Source organism: Adelges cooleyi, unplaced genomic scaffold, assembly GCF_023614345.1.
Source record: "Adelges cooleyi isolate 19-005CV unplaced genomic scaffold, UGA_ACOO_1.1 ACOO_flye_CR_arks_rails_tigmint_CR_PRNA_108, whole genome shotgun sequence".
Classification (NCBI taxonomy): domain Eukaryota; kingdom Metazoa; phylum Arthropoda; class Insecta; order Hemiptera; family Adelgidae; genus Adelges; species Adelges cooleyi.
In genome coordinates, this window is record NW_026095761.1 from 1,243,579 (window position 1) to 1,266,512 (window position 22,934).

Sequence of the window (22,934 nt, forward strand, 5' to 3'; positions counted from 1 at the left end):
CTGTTTATGACCAACCAAATATTTTTGTCCGTTGTGTTATTATAGTTTGAATTGCACGTCGTAAACAATGCGAGTTGAAATTCAATTTAAATAAAAAATACCAAACAAAGTAAAACTATAAGGTATTATATTTAATATAAAAAAACAACTGTCAATTAACAAAATACAACATAGGTTCGACAATCGACATGTAAAGCAGAAAAGTGTGTTACGTACATTAAATGCAAGACAGAAAACCAGAAGTTCAAGGTCGAATTGCTGCAGAAGTTTTTTGACTAGTGTTGAAAATCGAAACCACCGGTGGCCCTAAAATAAATATGATGTAATTAATTTTAGACAACCAACCACACACGTTTTAAAAACGTTCTGCTTAGTGGTTTTTGTCATCGTTATCGAACACCACTTTTACCATTTATCGCATCAATCATATAAAATATTAATTTATGGTACCACAGGGAATTTAATGACCTTCCCAGAGGTTGAAGTTTATGCGTAAGGCAAGAGCTTCCGGCGCACAGAATATTTTATAATACTACATCACGTCTTGTTTTAGATATATAATACTTAAAGATTAATTTTCAAACTGGAAATTCTCAATCTGTGCTTCGGAAAACCATTCTATTATTTGATTTGATTCGTGCCCATAAACGCAATCACAGAATAGATATGTTCATCTCTTCTGTGGTGTAATAAAGAAAGTCATTTACCTTAATTTGTAGGTGGCACATCGATGAGGGGCTGAGAATATATTGGTTTGACAATAATTATTACGAGCTTTGTTATTTGTGTCTTTGTCCTCCTTTATATATTTTGTTCAATCATCGGGATTTATTTCATAATATTTACAGTAGTTTGTATAGACGAGGAAATCGTTCGCCAAGTGTGTGTTTTTTAAGAATAAATGTTTAATATTGTCATTTCTTCCTATTCAAAATTGAAGAAAACACAGTATGATTTTTTTTAAATTTGAAATACGTCACGTATAAATCCAAAAAATTCTAAAAATACAGGGTGGGGCAAAAGATATGCATCGCTTTGAAGGGATGTAGAAAAAAAAACTATTCAACTTAGAAAAATGAGGTTCATGTTGTTCGATTCAGTAGACAATCTAGTTTCTTACATCAAGTTTTAAAGATAACATCACTAAACTAGTGACCGTGAGCGCGCATACCACCCCACGTATCCCCTCAGAGAGACCAGGCGCTCGGGTCCATTTGTCTCAATTTCAAACCTGCGTGCTAACCAGATTTGACCATTTTTGTCTTTTTTCTTTGGGGATACCTATAGAAAAAAGTTTTTAAACATCGTCCATACAACCTCGAAGAACTTAAGAAGATAATTAGGGAGGAAATAATGGCTATACCCATTCGAATGTGCCGACAAGCGGTTGAAAACTTCAGAAATCGCCTTCAAGAGTGCATCGTTGCTGACGGTCGCCATTTTAGTGATGTAATCTTTAAAACTTTATATAAAAAACTAAATTGTCTACTGAATCGAACAATATTAATTTCATTTCTCGAGGTTGAATAGTTTTTTTTCTGCAGCCCTTTAAAACCGATGCATATCTTTTGCCCCACCCTGTAGTTCCAAACTGGTTTGACGTTTTATAAACCTAATAAACAGTAAAACTATAAGAAAATATCCAACCTATTCGTTAAAATGGTTGGAGGCTTTAACATTGTTCTTGGATTTCACATCTTCTATGCTAGTTCTTATTAGATCGCTTAATTTTTACTGTTCTATTTTCACACTGGACAAGATTTTTTTTTCAACATAAACTGTACAAAGCTTAAATTTTCCCAGTTATCTCAACAGATGTTGACCGTTATTGTTTAGCCATATTTTTAGTTGATGTATTCGTTATTTTTTCCTTACACAAAATAAATAGTTTAAACAAACAATATAAGCAATTCCTTTAGACTTGGGTACTCAACTTGAAACTTTATTTCCATGATTACAGTTTCGGACAATTGCCGCCGGGCCGTAATTGGAACCATAAAAGCTTTGTCAGAACACACTGTTTATTTCACTGATCAGACGAAGACTAAGTTTCCTTTTTCTGCTGGATTGCGAGGCAAAGTGTTTTCTCTGTATTGTCTACTTGAACTCATTTGTTTAACTTCGACGACAAACGGGTCAACTCGTTTCTTTGTGCCCAAAGCGATAACCCATAATTATGTACCCAAATGTATACTTATATAATATATTATATCTTGTCGATTTCACGTGTGGTGAAACAAGTCAGGTTATTCAAGTTTTAGCGTCTGGCGAGTGCGTCACGACAAAATGAAATAACCAACTCTTTTGGCCAAACAATTGTATCGTCTCGCACCTATGACGTCACGGGAATGCCAATTTGAAATAGGCACGACGTGTACTTACGCCATTACCTATATTCGTCTAGTACGCTTACCCTTTTCCTCTAGAAGTGGAGGGGAAGACGTCGTTTATCGAGATGAAGTCTGTCTTCGTTGTTTGACAGTGAGAAATCCTTTGAAAAATATAAAAAAAAATCAAATCAAATGTTTACGAAATCAGCACCGCCGTCTTTGCCGTGCCACCGAGGGTGTATATACCGTATACTTGATATACAATGGCTTTTCTTTATTAACACCTTTAACCGGCCGCGGGCGGTCTATAAATTTAAATGTAATCTGATCTGGCCGATCTGACAAAAAAGGGAAGAGAGAATGCAAAAGGGTCGCGAAGAAAATCGTTTTCAAAAGTTCCACAGCTGCGAAAAAATAAAGCGGACCGTTAAGGTAAATAAAAATAAATATATATATATATATATAAATAAATACACGCATGTCTATAATATATTTATTTATTTCCGGCCGCCATCCACCCTAGGCCGGAAAGCCGAAATAATATAAAATATACATGGCTGGCGATCGCTATCGTCCGGCCGTTATTGAATGATTTTTTTCCCTTAGTATTTTTCATACTTTATTGTTGTCCGCTTCTTTTGGCGCACATTGAATGGCATATCGTCGCGTTCTTCTTTTAATCTTCAAGACTACGATATTTAAATTAGACTGGCCGATGACGTTACACTTTACGACCATCATTTTAAAACTAGATCATGATTTCTTTCTAGCATTTTAATGACTGCGATTAAATCCAAAGGTAATGTAATCAGATCAGAAGCTTGATTGTCATTATTATAATAATATGACGTATTTGAGTAAGGTTAACTTGGCGTCAGAAAATCTATATCATAATTAAATCAAGTTAAATCGGTCGTCGGCTCAGAATTCGTGAGAAGCTGATTTAATTCTGGTTTTAAAATGAAATATTTCATTAAATCACTGATTACTATAGTTAGCCTTTTGTTAATTAATTCTAAGCCTTGTATATTTTACAAGGTCCATCACATACGTACAATCATTCGGTGAACAAAACTAATGTTATAATATGACGTATAAAATTATAAATTATAGTTAATATAATATTAACGAGTATTCATTTGTGGTGTCAAAGAATTGTATTAGGTGACGGTATTCACTAGACATAAATATATATATATCTAGTCTTAGGTACTAAAACTAGTACCAACGTTTTGGTATCCAATTAAATGCTTGTTTACCATAATACCAGTTGCAAACGGTATACCGAAATACTTGTACGAAACTATAAAATTACCAGTAATTAAATAATTACTAAAATGTCGGTATTTTTTTTAACAAAAGAAAATACATTTTTTGGCATTTTAGGCCATTGGCTATTTGGCCACACTAAAATTGTGGACGCACAACTTAATTGAACAATGAAAATAATAACAGGATGTATCCAATCAACTAAGCTGCAGTGGGCAGTGGATACTAGTACTCTCACACTTAGCCCCACCAGAAGTTCGTAGGTACGCAGCAACGCTAAAATTGATCCAGAAAATACATAACTCTCCAAGCCTTCCAATTTATTATGATGACGTTTATAATGCACCAAACAAAAGACTGAAATCTAGACATCCTATATGGATGTTAAAAAATAAGTACAAACACAGTAGAAGACTTATGGAATACGCATTGGAATGATGGAGTGGTACTGAATAACCATCTCATAAGTGATCCAACCCAATAAGTCCCAGGTTTCGAATACCCGCGTACAGCATGGACTGCTCTTAACCGCATAAGAACCGGACAGGGTAGGTGCAATTATTGAATGCATAAATGGGAAATCTCCTCTCTGCAACTGTGGTCAGGCCCAAGCTATTAGGAATATTGTTGAGGAATACCCGAAAACAATGTTTAGTGGAGGAACATCCACTTATAGTACTTAGCACCTACTTATAATTGTTATTACTAATATTGTAGTTTATTTATTTATATTAATTCGTATGTGTATTATTACTACTACTTTTATATTGTTATTATATATTTTTTTGTTTGTTATATTTTATTTATCTTTTGTACACCAATAACATGCCATATTATATTCTTCTAGTATTCCAACAATACGTCTTGGATGCATTTAAATCTGGACACCAGGTTGACGTTGAGTTTACGGATTTTTCAAAAGCGTTTAACACAATTGACCATAATATACTTACTGTTAAATTACATTGTCTAGGTTTTCGAAACCCTTTCCTTTCATGGTTAATCTCTTTTATATCGTATGGGAAGCAAATTGTCCTGTTTTAATATAAATGCTCCTGTGATTAGATGTATGAAATTAGTAAATAAGTATAATGTCGATCTTTCACTATGTGTAACTATTGAGGGATTTAATGTATTTTGTATCGTTTACTTTCTTAAACGGATGATCTGTATTTTAATAATTGTATACCATAATAATTTTCATTATAATTATTGGGCTACCAGCCCGTCTAAATAAATAAATAAATATGCAAGAAAAAAAGGCCATTGGCTTAAGAAAATCGGTATTTTGTAATAAGAAGTAATGCAAATTATTATAATGTTATAAGAATATATTAGTTTTACTATATGTAATCGGTAAACACATTTATTGAACACGAATTAATTAATAGTAAGTTTTATTAAATTATTAAGATCTAGTAAATAGATAATATTATAACTGTGTGATCATGTCACACCTGATACGTTCATTTGATATGTAACATGTGTGTGGTGTAGTTGGCATATTTAAAAAATGAGGGTACTTATATATATAACTGTATGCAGGCAGTCGAAACAATGTTAATGGAATAAATTCCGGTACAATTTATTGTTTCGGATTACTCCATTCTAACTTTGATGAAACAATAATACATCATTGTATTATTTCTCCGGAATAATTGCAAATATGTATACGATTATGGTGTTATATTAAAATATAAAACAAACATATTGATCGGTACTAACAAATACATAATATCAAAATTTTAAACGTATAAGTGTGTTAATTTTTAATTTTTTTTTACTTTCTTATAAAAATATTACTTGCACTGTAGCCTGTAGTAGTCCTGATAGCGGTAGTAGTACGGCAAAAAGTAATAGTTTTTACTAGCTGCTTTTTTGCTTGTTGACCCGGGTTATGGAAATTATACATATTTATAAACATATTTAGTGAATACTTATGCCATTGGAAGGAATATCATCATATCACAATAGGGGTCAAGGAGATTTATTTGCCTTAATCGACATAGAACTCTTCTATCCATACTTGTTGCCATTACATACACTTTTTGTTATGTTAACAGTTATCTTTTCTATTTCTATTAGATATTCCAAAGCGTTTTCGACGACGTTAAATAAAATAACTTAACACGTTTATATTATTCATAAGTAAACATATACATTTATAAAACAATAAAATAAAAAAATACGATTGCAAATTGTACGCTACAACTAGATGTTCAAGTAGGTCCAGTTTCAAGGCAGCGCGATTCCATAACTTGTTTTTTGAGAGTATGTCGGTACACTGTTTGTTTTATCAAGGTTTTCTTCGGTCGGACGACATAATTCAGTGATCATTCTCATCCAAGCGTTTGCACAATCCTTGTGTTTGAACGTGTAGTGTTTTATTTTTGTTAAGTCGGTATCTAATTTTTAGTATCCACGTTAAACTTATTTATGTTGATCTACATAATACAAAATTAACTACTAGGCTGGCGAACCACTTGGAAAATGAGTTCGAAAAGTGGTTCATCTTCTTACACCGTACCGTCAGAACCGATAAAATTTCTATTCGAGTTAACGATATTTTTCATTTTATTGGTACCTTCGATTGTGTGGGCCGGCGTTAAGAACATCATTCCAGCCAAACAAAAAAGCGCCAAAGGCCATGTTATAGTGGTAAGTGAAATTCGTGTTCAATATACTGTTTTTATTAGTCACACAAACGACAAATATTAAGTGCTAATCGGTTAAGACACAATAGAAAAATACGTTTTTGATTAAAAACACACACCGTAGAAGATTATTACAACAGCTAAGTAGTTTTTACCAAAAGACAAGGTGAACGGTTGACTTCTAGTAAAACGCGTACAATTAAATTCAGTACAGCTAAATCCAAAGTCTCTGTGTATAGAACATGCTATTAATAAAACACAGATTCACGGTAAACAGGTGGCCACCTTAAAGTTATCCACTCATTTTTTTAATTAATTGTAACGGGTAAATTTTATTAACATTATCAATTAGGTATAATTTACTATATATTTTGACTGGTTGGAAACCAGTTTTGAAATTTGTTTTTAAAGTTATTTAACTTTCCTCCACCGGGCGCGACGTTGTATATAATACAGCAGCTTTGTACTTATACATTTTTTTTACTCAGATTGTTATCTTTATACATATTTTAGATGTATATATTGTTTTTATTAATTTAAATTTATTAATTATTTAGTGTAAACTATTTTAGTGTCTGTATCAACTAACTTTCTTCATTTATACCAACATTGTTTAACTTTATATAAAACTAGTTTGTATAACCTTAGGCATAAATGAGTAAATCCGTTAGTATTTGATACAAATTAATAGAATGTACGGTTATCTAAGTTTCTTATGCCTTAGTCTTCCCAGGACAGTGAATGTTTTTTTACATTTTCAATGTTAAGGGTAAACTTTTGGCTAATCGATAATCAATTTGGAATAATTACTTTCATGGTTATGAGCTTAAAAGTTTGGTCTCGAACAAAAATGCGTTTAAATTATGCTTGCTGATAAAAATAGTACCACATTGACACTCCTCGCACTTTTACTCTATAAGTAATTGTTAAAAACTGGTTAATGACCAGTCAACATTTTCAATCAACTAAACGCTTAATTCAAAAATACTGTAAGTACATTTTTGGAACACCCCCTTGAGCATGTTTATTAATTTATTTCACAACGTAATGTACTTTTAACGTGTACTTACTTTACTATGTAGTATGTTGTTTATTCTAAACAGTCTGTTCAAAATAACATATTATTGTAATGTATATTTTATTTCGTAGATCACAGGAGCGGCCAGAGGTCTGGGCCGTGAGCTCGCTTTGCAGTTTCACAAATTGGGTGCAAAAATAGCCTGTGTTGACGTTGACGAAGCGGGAAATATCGAAACGGCCAAACTTATCACAGAACAAAACGGGATAGCCAAAAGCTACAAAGTCGACGTGTCCAACAGGGAACAGATCAAGAAGATGCACGAGTCCGTGCAAACCGATCTAGGACCTGTAGACATGGTGATCAACAACGCCGGATTGGTGTGGGGTCATTCGTACATTAACCCGGAAAAAGATCAATTTATTACTGACTTAATCAACGTGAATCTATTGGGACAATTTTGGGTAAATAATTCTAACGCCAAAATGACAATTTTACAAACAAGGTGACCCGGTGTAAAAGATAAACATGTACAACATTATAATAATATTATTTTCTAACAATCCAAACTTGGTTACTTACTCGTAAACAACATATTAAAGTTTGAGCTGAGTTTACCAAAAAATTATGACATTAATCAATTCTCATATTTAAGCTGAAAAGTTGGGGAAAGTTCCGGTTTCATCCCAACTTTCAGGTGCTTTTAGGGTCAATTTAATGACTTCAGACTACCATAAGGCGTGAGAGTTTTAATAAAACGTTTTTAAACATAGCTAAATTGACTAATAATTGAATTCACAATTGGCACTACATAAATAATAAAATATTTAACAAGTTGACTGCCATGAGTACCGTATTTGGTACTCATATGGATTGTAAAAAATTAGCTCGGCATTGCAGTCAACTTAATTATTAAATTAACACGGCGAATAAACACAAACCTATCTAAACATCTCTTTTAAAATCCTGATATTTTTATATTTTTAATTAAAATCTTTTTATAATTATACTTGTTTACAATCCACAGCCAATTTTATTTACAAGAAATTAAAACTGGGTTTCGTAAAGGTAATATCTTTAATTGGCTTAAGAATGTGTTGTATTGTATCTTTTCGACAAGACGGCTATTAATTAAATACCTAGTCGTTTATTAAATTGTCCCTCGCTTAATAAAATGTATTCTAATATAAGAAATGTAATCGTTAAATATTAACTATTAACGTAATCGTTTTGTAACTTGATCATTTATGCGGACAAATAGATTACATTTTGGCATTAGTTTGACGCTTTGAATTATTATTAAAGCGACCACATAAATAATTATTTCAGATGAACAGAGAAATACTTCCATCCATGTTAAAAAGAAACAGCGGACACATCGTGGCAATGTCTTCGCTTTCCTCGATGGACGGTGTACCGGGAATTTCATCGTACACAGCCTCTAAATGGGGTGTCAATGGTAAATAAAAAATTATGAACAAGATAATTAAAACAATTTTTTTTATCGTCTATATGTAAAACATGGTTTTCATGCACTGACTGTCTGGGTTTTTTTCTTTTAGGCAGTATGGAATGTTTAGACAATGAATTAAGAAGATTAAACTCAGCAGTTGTGACTTCAACGGTACTGCCATATTTCGTCGAGACTAATCCAAAAGTCACTGAAAAATTGGATCTTAGGTTAGTAACCAAATCGCCCATTGGAGGATTCTCGTTGTTTGTACTTACTTGACACAAAATTTTAATTTTTTTTTTTAGATTTCCCGAAATTCCAACGAAAATAGCGTGTAAATTGATAATAAACGGCATACTCGAAAACCGTAGAATATTTTCTGTGCCCGGACACCTCTACTCCACAATGGCTTTTGCGAGGTAATCATAAGCAACAGGAAAATAATGTTCACATCAAAATTTGCGACTAAATAATTGAAGCCTTTCAAAACTCATTTTAGCCACTTCCAAAAATTCAAATTGCGTAGTCCTCATCTCCTATTGTTTTTTTTTTTTTTTTTGACAACATAAAAAAACTCATAGCCTCTGATGACGGCTAATAATTGTGCTTATTATTGAGCTTATGAATTTTAATGGGATAATAATGCTTTAGTATATTACTGGCCGTCGCTTCGGCTCTAATTTTGTCCGTTGATTTTTTTTATAGATTACTACCGGATAACATGTACAGACTCTTCAAAAAAATCACATTCGTAAACGTACTGCCAGATCCAAAAGATCAAGAAATTCTAGATACGTATCAAATAAGATGATACGTTTGTCTCTAACCGTATTGTCGTTAAAATGAATTTAAAGAAAACGTCATAATATACATTGTTTGATGGGTTATTTAATTGTGTTGTGTAATAAATTATTAACTTATAATGTTTAACCTTTGTTAGTGTAAATTATTTTTATAGATTTTTTCTCATCGCTTAAACCCCGTAGATACAAGAATAATAATCATCGGCGTTTGGCCATGTCTAATAACGAGTTAAGGTGCACATATTATGTTCGTACATGACTTACCAAGTGCATCAGTTAAATAAAATACAACATTGGTGATTAAAGTAAGAACTTTGAATTAATGAAATAGTCAAATCGTCATCACACTTAAGAAGTGAGGTGGTAAAATCCAAAGGGTATAATAGGTTCTTATGAAACTATAAGACGGTGAAGATCAAAACAAAAATTATATTTTCATAATGTTTTTATGTCAGATGTTAGTTCAGTTTTTTGGAAACCTTTTTACAACAATCGTAAACTAATCAAAAAACGTTTTATTTATCAACATTTTATATGATCAAAATCTGGTTTTTAACACATTGCTACTTGTAACATTTTTGCTCGCATTACTAGTTAAATAATATTAGAAATAATAACATACAATTAGTTTGAAAAAAAATTGTTTAGACATACTTCTGTCTCATCTATTTCGCTTCAATGTTTCTCTGTGGCTGAAACAAAAGATCACTAGTACCTAATTAAAAACTAAAAAAAACGAGTTGGATAGTCAATATTACATTTTTGTTTAACATGTATGTTATTACAGTTTATATTATAAAGTCAGTTTAAATATTTACAAGAAACTTGAAAGTTCACAATTATAAATATTTATATCAAACAAACAATAAGTAGGAATTCGAGAATGTTATGTCGAGCTATGTTGAGAAGTTTAAATTAACATAACTTAAAATCATTTTGGCACGTTGTTGTCCAATCTAGGTTACTCGTAACAGGTTTTACTAGACTTACCACAGCTTTGATGAAAAAAGTACGAGTCATTGTATAAATTGCCATATTAATTTGTAGGTCACAACTCACCAGTAAAATATTTAATGAGTTATGAGAGTAATGCAAGGACACTTTGTTTTTATAGAAAAACTATTGAATAAAAGTCCTACTAAAGTGGCGGTCAACTTCTATATAATTTAATAGCTATAGAAATAAGTTTAAGCTCATTTACTTTATTTCGAAATTTAAGAGCAATAACTTCAAAACAAATTGTATTGTTTGGTTAGACTGCATCGAATGTGAATAGTGTTGTTGGTCATCGCTTGATTAGAATAATGATTGTTACTTATTGTTTCGTACAAAATGCTTTAAATCTGGACTCAAGGTCAAGAGACAATATTCTCATCGAAATTATTTCCCTACACTTTGAGTTTTTAATCAAAGTATTTAAAAAATGCATAGCGCATCAATAAGACTACACTATTATTGAAATTATTTACAATATAACAGCTTGATCTCAATACAATTAATTCAATTATTAAGTATAGTAATCTTGCATATCAATGTCAATATTCGGATAGCGTTTTTATAATAATTAAGCTTAATATGTAATAGGATTAGCTTGAGCTCGACTCCTCGTTCTAATAGGTATTTTATATTTTATTAAATACCTATAAGATTTATTTTTTTGAATTTTCTTTTAAGTTTCTTCAACTCAAACAAACGTGCAGTTGCATTAATTCATTACCAGTTAGGAAATTATGTCACTGTGTATTGCACATAGTTGTCGTCGAATAACCGTCGTTCACTGTTTAATATTGTTAAAAAAAACTTTATAATCGACAAAATATGTTGATGCCTGTTTAAAGTTTGATCTTGGTTTCTAGAAAACTACTATACTTACAATGGATTTTCGACGGTGCTAATTCAAAGATACGGACAACTTATAGCCGAAACGTGGAATCCTGATCACGTGTTGTACAGAGGAGAATTAAAAAAAAAAAGGTAAGCATGTGTGTAAACTGTAAGGCAGCATGATTTTTGAAAACTGTACTTAAACGAAATTTATTATTTTTATAATTAATTATTAATTATTTTACCTAATAAGGTTTCAAATTATATGTTCAAAAAACTTGTTAATGTTCAAGCTAAAAATATTATTCAGAAATAGTTTTAAATTTTAATTACAAATACAATATTTACAGTCTACCCTACACTTCACCACTATTTTTAAACGCTTATAACTCAAAAATTAATTATTCAAAACTGTTTATTGACCGGCAATAATTGTTTACAGCATACCGCTATTATAGTAGTTTGCTATTTGACTTTTAAAAGTTGCCCTTTTTAAATTACAATTTAACACAATATTTTGAACTTGAACAATTAAAAATATTATTGATAATTAATAGAATAACGATATCATGCAAACCGTTTTAAAAAGACGCTAACCACCCGTAATGTATCCACGAAATAAATTTGGTAAATTTACTGTTAATACTGGCCTCATATACTTGTCCTGCGCAAAGCAGTTTTGATGAGAAAAAAATTGTAATTTATCCTATAGAAATTACTGTGACAAAAAAAATGGCAATCAACAACAAAGTATCCTCATCGCTGTATTAGATCAAACTCTAATTTAAGATTTTTCCAAAAATTGCCTGTATTTTACTCTTTAGAAATTACAAGCTTTTATTTCTTCGTTATCGAATTATGATCAACATTTTATTTCAATATTTAGTCAATACTAAATAAATTTAATATAATCTACAATGATACGTTGCAAATGCAAATTGTTTACTTGTAAAAATCATTCTGGAAAACAAGAATAATATGTCAAATATTTAAAGACGAAATTTTATCTGACTAGTACCTTGTAATCATCAGATTTAATACTTATAAACATAATAATAATAGCCGTTCACGATGTTTATTTAAAAAAAAGTTGTTATAATTTCTTAAATATGAAAAAAATGTCTAAACTTAAAAAGGTTTCGTTATGATCTATACTTTTCATTATTATTATTTATAACAAAAACATCGTGTCGTACAAAGTACAACACTAGCCAGCAATATAAGTTGCGCGCCCGCCGAATGGTAAAAGAAACTCCCGCATGAATAACGATTTAGGTGATAACAAAATAATAATACAGTTGTTTTTTATAGTTATCGGAATTATCAGACTTTCCAGTTATATTTTTTTATTTGGACGATAACAATTTAACGGTGTTTGACGCAAAACAAAAACAAAGTGTACAGTGACTACTGACTTACGTGTCCGGTTTCACCCACGAACCGAAACTGCTGAGTATTTGTAAATTTTCAAATATATCGTTGAGTACAAAAACGAATAATGGTGTCGAAAAATAATTCAAGTTCTTACCGCATTCCGGCTAAACCGGTTAAATTCGTATTCGAGTTGTTCGTGTTTTCCGTTGTTTTAGTTCCCTTGATCGTGTGGGCTGGCATAAAGAAAATTATTCCAGCTAGACGAAAAAGTGTCAACGGGCAAGTAGTGTTGGTAAGTAAATTGTTTTTTATAAAAAAACTTATAAATTGTGTTTGTTTAGACGCGATATAATTCAATGCGGAACCAAGAAGATGCATGATATCTTTATAATCTATACATACGTTTTGTAGATTATTAATTTTACATCAAAATACTTTAGACTATAAAAAACTAAAAGAGTTCACTAATTTAGTTGCCAAATAAAATGAGAATAACACCCTATAAGTTTGCCAAAAACAAATGAAAAATATTATCAACTTGTTCTCTAAATTATTGGAAATAAAAACTACCAAGTTTAGCAAATCAAACAAAAAGAAAATATTACAAATTACATCTCTACAGATAATTGTTAGCTTATGTTGTAACCACTTTGAAACTACCGATAGCTTAGTTATACGATTTAAAATGTGTGTAGATGAGTAAGATCCAAACAATATAACGTAATTACCAATGGTGGTCAACACACTAGAGAAACTGCGGTCATATCGTTGCGATTTCATCCCTCTCTTCTATGTTCTCCATACCGGCGTCCGCAACGTACTCGGCCACTAAATGTGGTGTAAACGGTAAAATCTGTTAAATAACTATTTTTTTTTTTTCAATCGCCTTGTAGTACAATTTAAATACTGCCAGTTTAAGTATTGAATCCCGTCAATTGTAAAAGGGTGACCGCAGACAGCTGCCATTTTTTACTCGATGGTTTTATACCCAGTTCGCCGAGAGAATAGGAATGCGCAGAAATGAAAACCCATTCCTATCGTATGGGCATGCGCAGACAAGAGTGGATGCATTTATTTTCAATATAAACCACCAGCAAAACTCATGTATAGTTGTGTGAATATGTAACGCCATTGAAAAGCGTGATCACTTGAAATATACAATATACATATAATTTAATTGTTCGTTATTAATAGCATATATAAATGAAAATATTGTAATAGAGCGATTCGTTTAGAAATTAAATTACAAGATTTCATTTTATGTAACGAGCAAAAATACAATAGCTATAATAATGATAGTAATTGTATTTTAGCTAGTATGGAAGCACTACGCAAAGAATTGGACGCTTCAAATTCGCCAATTGTCACTACAACGGTATGTCCATACTTTGTGAAGACTTCTCCGGATACTTCAAAACGGTTAAATATTAGGTAAGTACACAATAATAATGTACGGCACTAATCTGTCGCAAATTTGCCCGGTGGCGAATGTCAGGACAGCACAAAATGCGCAGCTGGCCACATTCATTAGGTGCAAACATTATACTTAAATTAGGATACGTTGATTTAGGTAGCAAAGTACGGTATTAAAAAAATGTTAATTTCTTTTTCAGATTTCCAGAAATTCCTATGGATATAGCGTGTAAAATGATTGTGAACGGCATACTTGAAAATTGTACTATATTCTCAGTACCGAGACATATGTCATATGTTATTACAATTATGAGGTACGCAACCAACCTTAAAGTTTTAACTACACGGTTTTTAAACTAATTTTACTATTTCACAAGCCAATATTTATTTTTTTAGATTATTACCAACCAATGTGAATCGGTTATTCAATAAAATATGTTACATTGAATATAATCCAGAAATATAGATTTGGTTGTAAATTTGATATAAACGTTGGACGATTAAGAGTAATGATTAATAAAAAATATGTATATTATATATACATATAATTGTACTTATAATAATATACTAATTACAAATTTAACTTAATTATCAATAATGATTATCGACTCATTATTTTTAATAGAACATTTTTAGTATAGTTGTTATTCTAACTGCAAAGTATTAGAAATATTTGCAAAAGAACAAATTTTCAAACTTAATAATAATAATGTTACAGAAAATGGTCAAGAATTGGAACTCTGAGAACATAGTGTAATAATGAAAATTATAAAAAAAAAATATTGTTGTCAATTAACAGGTAAACAAGCTACAAATTATATTATATTATGTAGAACGTGTATCTCAACGATCTACAAGAATGTCATATTATTTATGACACACCCTGTGTATTATTATTGGTAAAAAAGTCGAAAAGTAATAAACATTATTTTGTTTACTTATATAATTATATTCATTTTGTATAACAAATTTTTTTTTTTTTGTGTTATTAAATAGTAATGCATGATTAGACTTCAAAATCAAATTTAATTTTTAAAAAGTATACGCGTCATACCAAATGTGTTATCTTCTTATCGGTTGAATTTAAATGTTTTTCTAAGCACTAAAAAATTGTCATTAAAAAAGTTACAATAAATACAGACACAAAAAAATACTCATTGCATTGCAACTAAAAGTAGCACTTTAGAGTATTCTATGAAATATATATTAAACATTTAGGTACAAACTATTTGCTTATTGAAAGATACATGTACAAAATAAAAACACGGAGTATGACTAAAACATACATTTTTATTATATTAACATGCTTGTCTTTTTGGGAGCTATACGAATATTAAAAGAGGCTTAGCTCCTTAAGTCCTCTGCATAGGCCACAACTTTTACTTATTCTGACGCATTATTTTTAAGGTGGCGTCTAGTAAAAACCTTAAAAATAGCATACTATATTCGTAGAATCAATGTTACTATAACTAAAATAGCTGAACATATCGTTATATAATACAAGTTGCCAAAACCCATACATGTTGAATTTCGTTCATAATAATAATTATAGTGTATTAACTTGTAGTGTAACATTTGTACTGCCATTCAATTATCAAGAATTAGAAACCTACAGTTTATAGAGTATATTCAACTTATCAAATACTTAAGTTAAAATATATTTTGGAGTATAGCGATAGTAAAAAAATAATATAATTCATAATAATATTTTTAATTAATAATATGTGATATTTATGTTAATAACATTAAGATTCAATTATGAAAAAAGCTGATTTAATAAAACCAAATAATTTCGTGAATTCAAAAATCATTTTTTTTCTTCAAAAAATATGTTATCAAATTCGTTTAACTCATGTCAACGTTACTTATTTAAATTAACGTATGATGTATAATTATAATCATTAATTAAATTATAATTTACTGGTACCTATCTTTTTTTCAATAACAAAAACTTCCTCAAATAATCGATTTTTTAACTAAATAAAAAAATTCAATAAATCGGGTAAAAGAAATCGTTTGTTAAGAGGTTAGGGGTAGTCTTTGCAAACATATTTTGTCCAGGGCTTCATAAAACTTTGACCCGTTCGTGCTGCCGACCTATATAGTCAACCATAGTTTTTCATAGGTCACAAAGAAGGTCACCTAGTTGTATGTCTCGCTTAAAGGTATATAATATGATCTAGCATTCAATTAGTAGACGGCGATGATGAACGGTTGTCACTGCGACATTGTTATTATTAATACTAATGCTAAAAATTAAATAACAATAATACAATCCAAAATTATTTGTTCAATTTAAATGTACAAATATACAAATATCAATATGTATAATACAGAAACAAGTAAGGATCACACGGATACAAACGATAGTTACTCGGTCATAGTTTTACAAAACAAAAGATATTATAATTGTACGAAATTCTCCGTTCAACGACCGATTGGCAAATAACAAAATATTACAATGGCGACCAAACAACATTGACGGTCAGCACTAAACAACGCTATCATTCGAGCCAAATTATTTTCCTGTTTGTTTTGTACGAGCAATTTTAATTTTCCTACAAACACTAGTCCAAATTTTCTCTCAAGTCCGCTTAATTTGTTACGCTAACTTGACAAGGCGCAATTGCATATTATGGCGTTCACGCCGGTCGGCAGTTTAAAGTTGTACAAATTAAACTAATTATTTCAAAAAATCTGTAGTCAAAGGTTTTTTTTTTTTACCGAAGAAACCCTGAAAAGCTAAAAACACCATCGTTGCCTAGATTATAATATACATATATATATATATATTTTTTTTTTTTGAGCTACATAATACGTTATTATTTTTAATTCCTAATGACCTGCAACTGTTTCGACCCAGCAGTGCGCTTCGCCGTCGCTATGCTGCCTTGTTTTTAAATTCGAAAGAACATAACAAGGACTGTTGATTTATTTTAATGTATCTAAGAAAACTCGTCGAGCACACAAGCAGTAAGCATGCACAGTGTTGCGATCAGCCCCATTCGAGCACCTGAACCTGCGTGAAGAAGCACTCGATAACACGGCAACAATATTATATTTTTATCCGACCGTCCATTACGAATCGAGTTCGTTCCAGACACGTTCGGGGTGCAACAATTTTTGCGCTGGGAACCGTGTACTTACACACAAAAAAACACGGTTTTTGGCCGCTAATCTTTTGAGTACACACAAGAGCCCGCGAGATGAACCCGCGTCGGTCATTGTGTGTGCCCCGAAAATACACTTACCCGCTTAGGTGCCATAACAACAACGATATCTATCATATGCAACGGTTCTGCGGAGGCGGCGGGTTTTTGTGTTCGGGGACTACGGTCGTTTCTTTTTCGCCTTTTTTTTTTGAATATCTTGTCCCTGGAACACCACGCCATTATTGATCATCGCGCCCGAAAATCCCAATTTGTTCACACTCGGACGATCGCTTACCGTTTTTTTTTTGTGTAGAGATACAAACGAAAAAATTAACCCCTCCCACGGCACATATATATATATTGTACATAATAATATTTTAGACATAGGTGTATATATTGTTATCCCCTTTGGCCGCCGTCGGTTGCGGCTGCCGTCGTTACAATAGGCGACGACAAAAAAATGTAAAAAAAAAATTTCTATACCGTCCCGTATACTATAAGAGGAGTACGAGGGCCGAGTCGAATCCGCGCAGCTGCTGTACGACTCGCCGACCGGATTATTTTTTATTCGGTTTAGGAGGAGAAAAAAATTGTTTTTTCACACATACATGCGTGCACACTACTACTACTACTACTACCACTACAATAATAATAATATTGTGCATACGAGATGCACTGTTGACGTTATAGTTGATTAATTTTTCGAGTGTTGTTTTTTCCACTATGACAAACGCGTGTCTGGTACATGCACTCAGGGATTGTGACGACGGCTGTGGAGTTGACACGCGCGATTACGCGTATTAAACAAAAGTTTAATCCTACAAAAAAAGGATAAAATGATATCCATAAAAAAAAAAAAACAATCGTTTGTTTAATTCTATGAACAAAAAAAAAATCCCAAAATCGGGCGATGTAGGTAGTGGTGGATGAATATTAATTATCTGCAAATCCGGACTGTTCGAAGTATGAAATTTTATCAATAAAAACAAAATTAAAATTAATAGCAAATCATTTTTCTTTTCATCAGAACCGATTTTTGAATAATACAAATTAGCAATAAAAAATCATAATCTCCACGTGGATTGCACAGAAAAGCGTTTAAACCGGAAATTATTACACACGTGGGCCGTTTACACTTTAATAAGTATACAGCAAACATATTATTATTATACACATAAACGAATCGACTGACTAAGGAAGATTTGAAAACGCCAATATACCTCACGACAAACGAATGAATCATAATAATAATAATAATAATTATATTATATATATATAATTATTTATATCAAATCAAAAATAGTCTAATCATCATTATTTTTTCTATACTCAGAAATATGATTGTTAAAATATGTAAAAAAAAAATTCATTCATCAATAAAAAAAGACAAATTTTGTTTATTGCTCGTGTTTTTTTTTTTTTTTTAACCTACTCGTCCTGTTACGGAATCCATCAAATAAGCGTTAGTTTCCAATATTTATTAAACTAGATTTCATAAGAATGTAGGTACATTTTAATAATAATAATAATTGTACATTTTAATGTTGTGTAATGATTGCATTCGTCGAAAACGTGACAATCTCTATCGCTATTCTATTCAAAGCTCACGCATAAATTATATTATAGTTTATAAAAAAAAAATTTACAGATTATAATGATATTTATATAATAATTAAACTAGACGATAGTTATAATATGAGAATTCTGTCCAATATTGTAAAACAAAAGATTTAAAATACTCCTTAACCGTTTGTCGGAGGTGTCCAGGTCGGCAGTACCAAAGGTTAAAATTAGCTTATAAAGGTCATCACGCTAAGGACGTGCGGTTAGTCCTACGTACGCCTTGCTTTTAAGTATAGAATATATACAACGGCCAATCCCGTGTTTACGGGATTTCGTAGTGCACTTGAAAGTTAAAACTGCATCAACAATAATCTAAGCCCCTAAGTTCGTCCAAACGAGTTTGCTGTTTGTAAAAATTCCCACTTTTACCGCATTATATAAGCAATTTATCCCAAACTTCATATATTCTATGTACTTAGTACCTACCTTTCAACAATGAGCTGCCGGTAAAAGTGTTGAATTAAAATACAATTTATTTTTCATTATGATTTAAGATATATTTCATTATTATTCATGAATGTTTTAATTTCTACACAATAATGTTGTACAAGTATGCTCCAAATTAAAAAAGTGAAACATTTTTTTCTAATATATTATCTTTTTAATCATTAAAAACATTAAAATTGAATGTATTCAAATATCTATTCTAAATGAATTTGATTTAATCGGGTAGAAGTTTAAAATATTAAAAAGTTAAAAAACAATAAATTACTTGTACCGTTGTTTAAAAAAAAAATGACATGGTATGAAAATGATTTCAAGTTCAGTAGGTATGTATAAATTCTTTACTCTAAACAGGGTATTCTATGAGGATTTAAATCAGCACAAAAGTAGTTAAATTAAAGGTTTTATTTTATAAAACTGATTTTACAAATCAGGCGAACAAATATGTTAGTTATTTGTATTATGTTATTCATTAGAAGTTTTATATTTTGTACATATAAAAACCGCAGAATTTGACTTAATATTTTTTACTTTACAATATTGATATTATGAACATATTATTTCAGAAAATTGGAAAATGTTTATAAATTTATTCGAAAAACAATTATGTTACCGTTTTGGGTAAATTGGGTTGGTGTAGTATGTTTTTCATTTCTTGCAACACCGGTAAGACTTTTTTTAAATTAAAAATCCCAATTAATACAAATTTCACTGACACAATACTGCTTCGAATTTTGTTTTAATTTTTATGATATTTTAATAGAATTAATACAGAAACGAAGTGCTCGATCCCATCCAAACAAATAAGATAATTTGCTCAATAGGTACTGAACATATACTGTAAATACAGTATATGTTCAGTATAAATTTAATACAAATGTATTAAATTTATATTACTATACAAGCTAGTTTACCTATTCTTATTATTTTAGTTTATTATTTAACAATTTATTGCAAGGAAATAGTTGTTGTTTAATGATCATTTGTGTGATACATTAATTTTGACTATAAAATATCTGTTTGAAATATAAATAACAATTATAATTCTTTTGTACCATAGAAATATTCTTTAAAACTTCTTTAGCTATCATAAAAATTACTTTAGGGAGTTGCATGCGGTTTGTTTTTAGGGAGTTTTGTATAGGCAATATATAAAAAAAAAAAAGAATTTAATAAATTTCGACCTTGTCAATTAATTTACCGTATAATTTATATAAACTTCAAAGACTAAGGTGTTTGATTTAAATAATTATTTCTATTAGTAAAAACCATTTTTGTTACGCTGAAACTAAAAAGCCAGACAGAATGTCGACCACATAGGATGGTCCAATTTCAATAAGATATTCGTTGCTTACACAACTATTTTAAAGAACCAGGGTACTACCACTTAAACGCTCTTCAAAATAAGTGTATTACAAAATATGTTAACTTTAAAACAGTTGTCCTAATTGTTAAATTATTTATTTTTCATTTGTATGTTAAACAATAATCCTATTTATGTGACTTAAATTTGTTATTTAATTTCTATTTATAAAGATCTAATAAATATATTAAAAATAAGGTATAAACTACAAGTTTTTTTTAAATATATTTAATCTTAGTATAGTAACTCATTTTAACTTTATTTTCATTATTTTAAAATATTTGTTTGAAAGATTTCACAAGAATATATTTTTTGAAACTATAAAATTTCATATTATACAACATACATTTCAAAAAGATGCTGCTTTAAATTCGCCCTATACAGTACAGGCTGGACAGAAAAGGATATGGGAAACAAACGTACGATATTGTTAGCAATGAATATGAATAATGCTAACAATTTGAGTCTCAGATTTACTCAGGAAAAAGTAGTCGATTTAAACTTGTTTTTGAAAGTAAGTAAAACAACTATTATTTTACGTGTAGGTAAGTTTAAAATGTCACGCAAGGATAATGTTATAAGATATCAGTCGGCTAGTATTGTTTATATATTTGAATGTAATTCTTTTTAACAATGTGAAAAAGAATCATAATAATAACCAATATATATTTGTATATAACTAAAAACATTTTTTTTGTTCACAGTCTATAAAATTGTGTTACTCGGTTGTTTCGTTTTTGAAAAATTATGCCTAATGAGAGTAAACACATGACATGCTGACACAAGAAAATGGAAGTTTGCTATTTCATTTTAAACGCACGCGACTGCTTTTAAAATGCAAACACTAGTTTTACAGAAAAATTGTCATATTAAAATAAACTTTATTATTAAACACAAATAATCAAATTATGTACTACAATGTATTTATATAGGACATGTGTAGATGTCATCTAGCAAGTATAAGGTAATGGATCAAAAATAAATAATAATCTATGGATGTGAAACTTGTTAATTTATAATATGTAGATATAAAACAAAACACAATAATAAATTATTAGCAAAAATCGAATTTGGTTAAAACGTATTTTATGTGTGTCTTGTATGAATCGTTAAGTTGGGCATTAGTTTATACAACTATTTATACGGTCCAGAACGTTTGATCTCGATAGAAACAAATTACCTTTTTCCAAAACAGTGGCCGCAATGATCTTTTTGATGTCTCTACCTAATTTTTATATTTTTTATGACGGGTTCAAAGATGTAATAGATATGCGTTACGCTTTGAAAAAAAAATGTTATACTGACGATTATAAGCTTTATATTATTGATAAAAACTGGTTTTTGAACACAAAAAGACCCCAATAACATAATTCATTAACTTTTGCCATTGATGTCGTTTTTAGTTAAATGTTTTGTAAAAAGAATATTGAATAATAGTTTAATACGAATGAATAAGTCAATTGCATATGGCCGCGTATAGCATTTACAAGGGGTCGAGGCATTTTTGGGGGGCTTATCTCCCCCAAGGTTAGTGATCGGTGTTTTACCGTAGCTATAAAATATAAATGTCATACGTGATGCAACTAACAATAACTCTTGTATCTAATCAGATGGTATTGTGAATGAATAATAAACTTTGTAGTAGGACTCGATACCTACTTAATAAAAACAAATTATTCAATTAGAAATGGTAAAATAAACTTTTTCGTTTTTAACTTTTAGGGACACTTTTCTTATTGTAATCAAACAGACAATCTTTCTTGGTGCACTATATTAGGTGAAAAAGTACAATTTGTTTTGCCTTCGACTTCACTTTCCACTAACGATAAGATATGCCTTACAATTATTGGCAGTATATTACATTATAAAAAACTAAATCTATGTTTCTGCATTTTTAAATCATGTTCATCAATGTCCGTCGTTGAACTAGTTTACTATTATATAATAACGATTGTACAGTTTTCCGGAAACCTAGTCTGCCCGTCAACCGTTAAGTCCGGTGCACTTAACATTCACGGCGTTTTTCAACTTAAACAAAACCAATCCCTCCCCTCGCGTGTCCGGACTCCATGCGGTTTTTTTTCATTTTTTTGGTCTCATTCGCCGTATCACTCGCACTCCTATCTGCGCTGCCTAGTGTTGTCTGGTAAAGAAACGGAGAGTGAGAGAGAGAGAGAGACGGAGAAAGAAAAGCCGCTTCGAGAAACCTGTATA

General features: G+C 30.5%; 1 protein-coding gene across 1 annotated transcript; it reads left to right on the forward strand.

The window, feature by feature from the left end:
- Positions 1-5,899: 5,899 nt before the first annotated feature.
- Positions 5,900-9,654, forward strand: LOC126844562 (17-beta-hydroxysteroid dehydrogenase 13-like). Its single transcript, XM_050582851.1, has 6 exons — positions 5,900-6,257; positions 7,403-7,735; positions 8,601-8,730; positions 8,834-8,951; positions 9,030-9,143; positions 9,430-9,654. Exons 1-6 carry the CDS (start codon positions 6,090-6,092, stop codon positions 9,533-9,535), a joined length of 969 nt encoding a protein of 322 aa, XP_050438808.1. The 5' UTR covers positions 5,900-6,089; the 3' UTR covers positions 9,536-9,654.
- Positions 9,655-22,934: the final 13,280 nt, after the last annotated feature.

Coding starts and splice junctions, on each gene's coding strand:
- LOC126844562 (XM_050582851.1), top strand. CDS start 6,090: ATGAGTTCGAAAAGTGGTTCATCTTCTTACACCGTACCGTCAGAACCG. Junction 6,258..7,402: donor CCAAAGGCCATGTTATAGTG/GTAAGTGAAATT, acceptor TTTATTTCGTAG/ATCACAGGAGCGGCCAGAGG. Junction 7,736..8,600: donor ATCTATTGGGACAATTTTGG/GTAAATAATTCT, acceptor TAATTATTTCAG/ATGAACAGAGAAATACTTCC.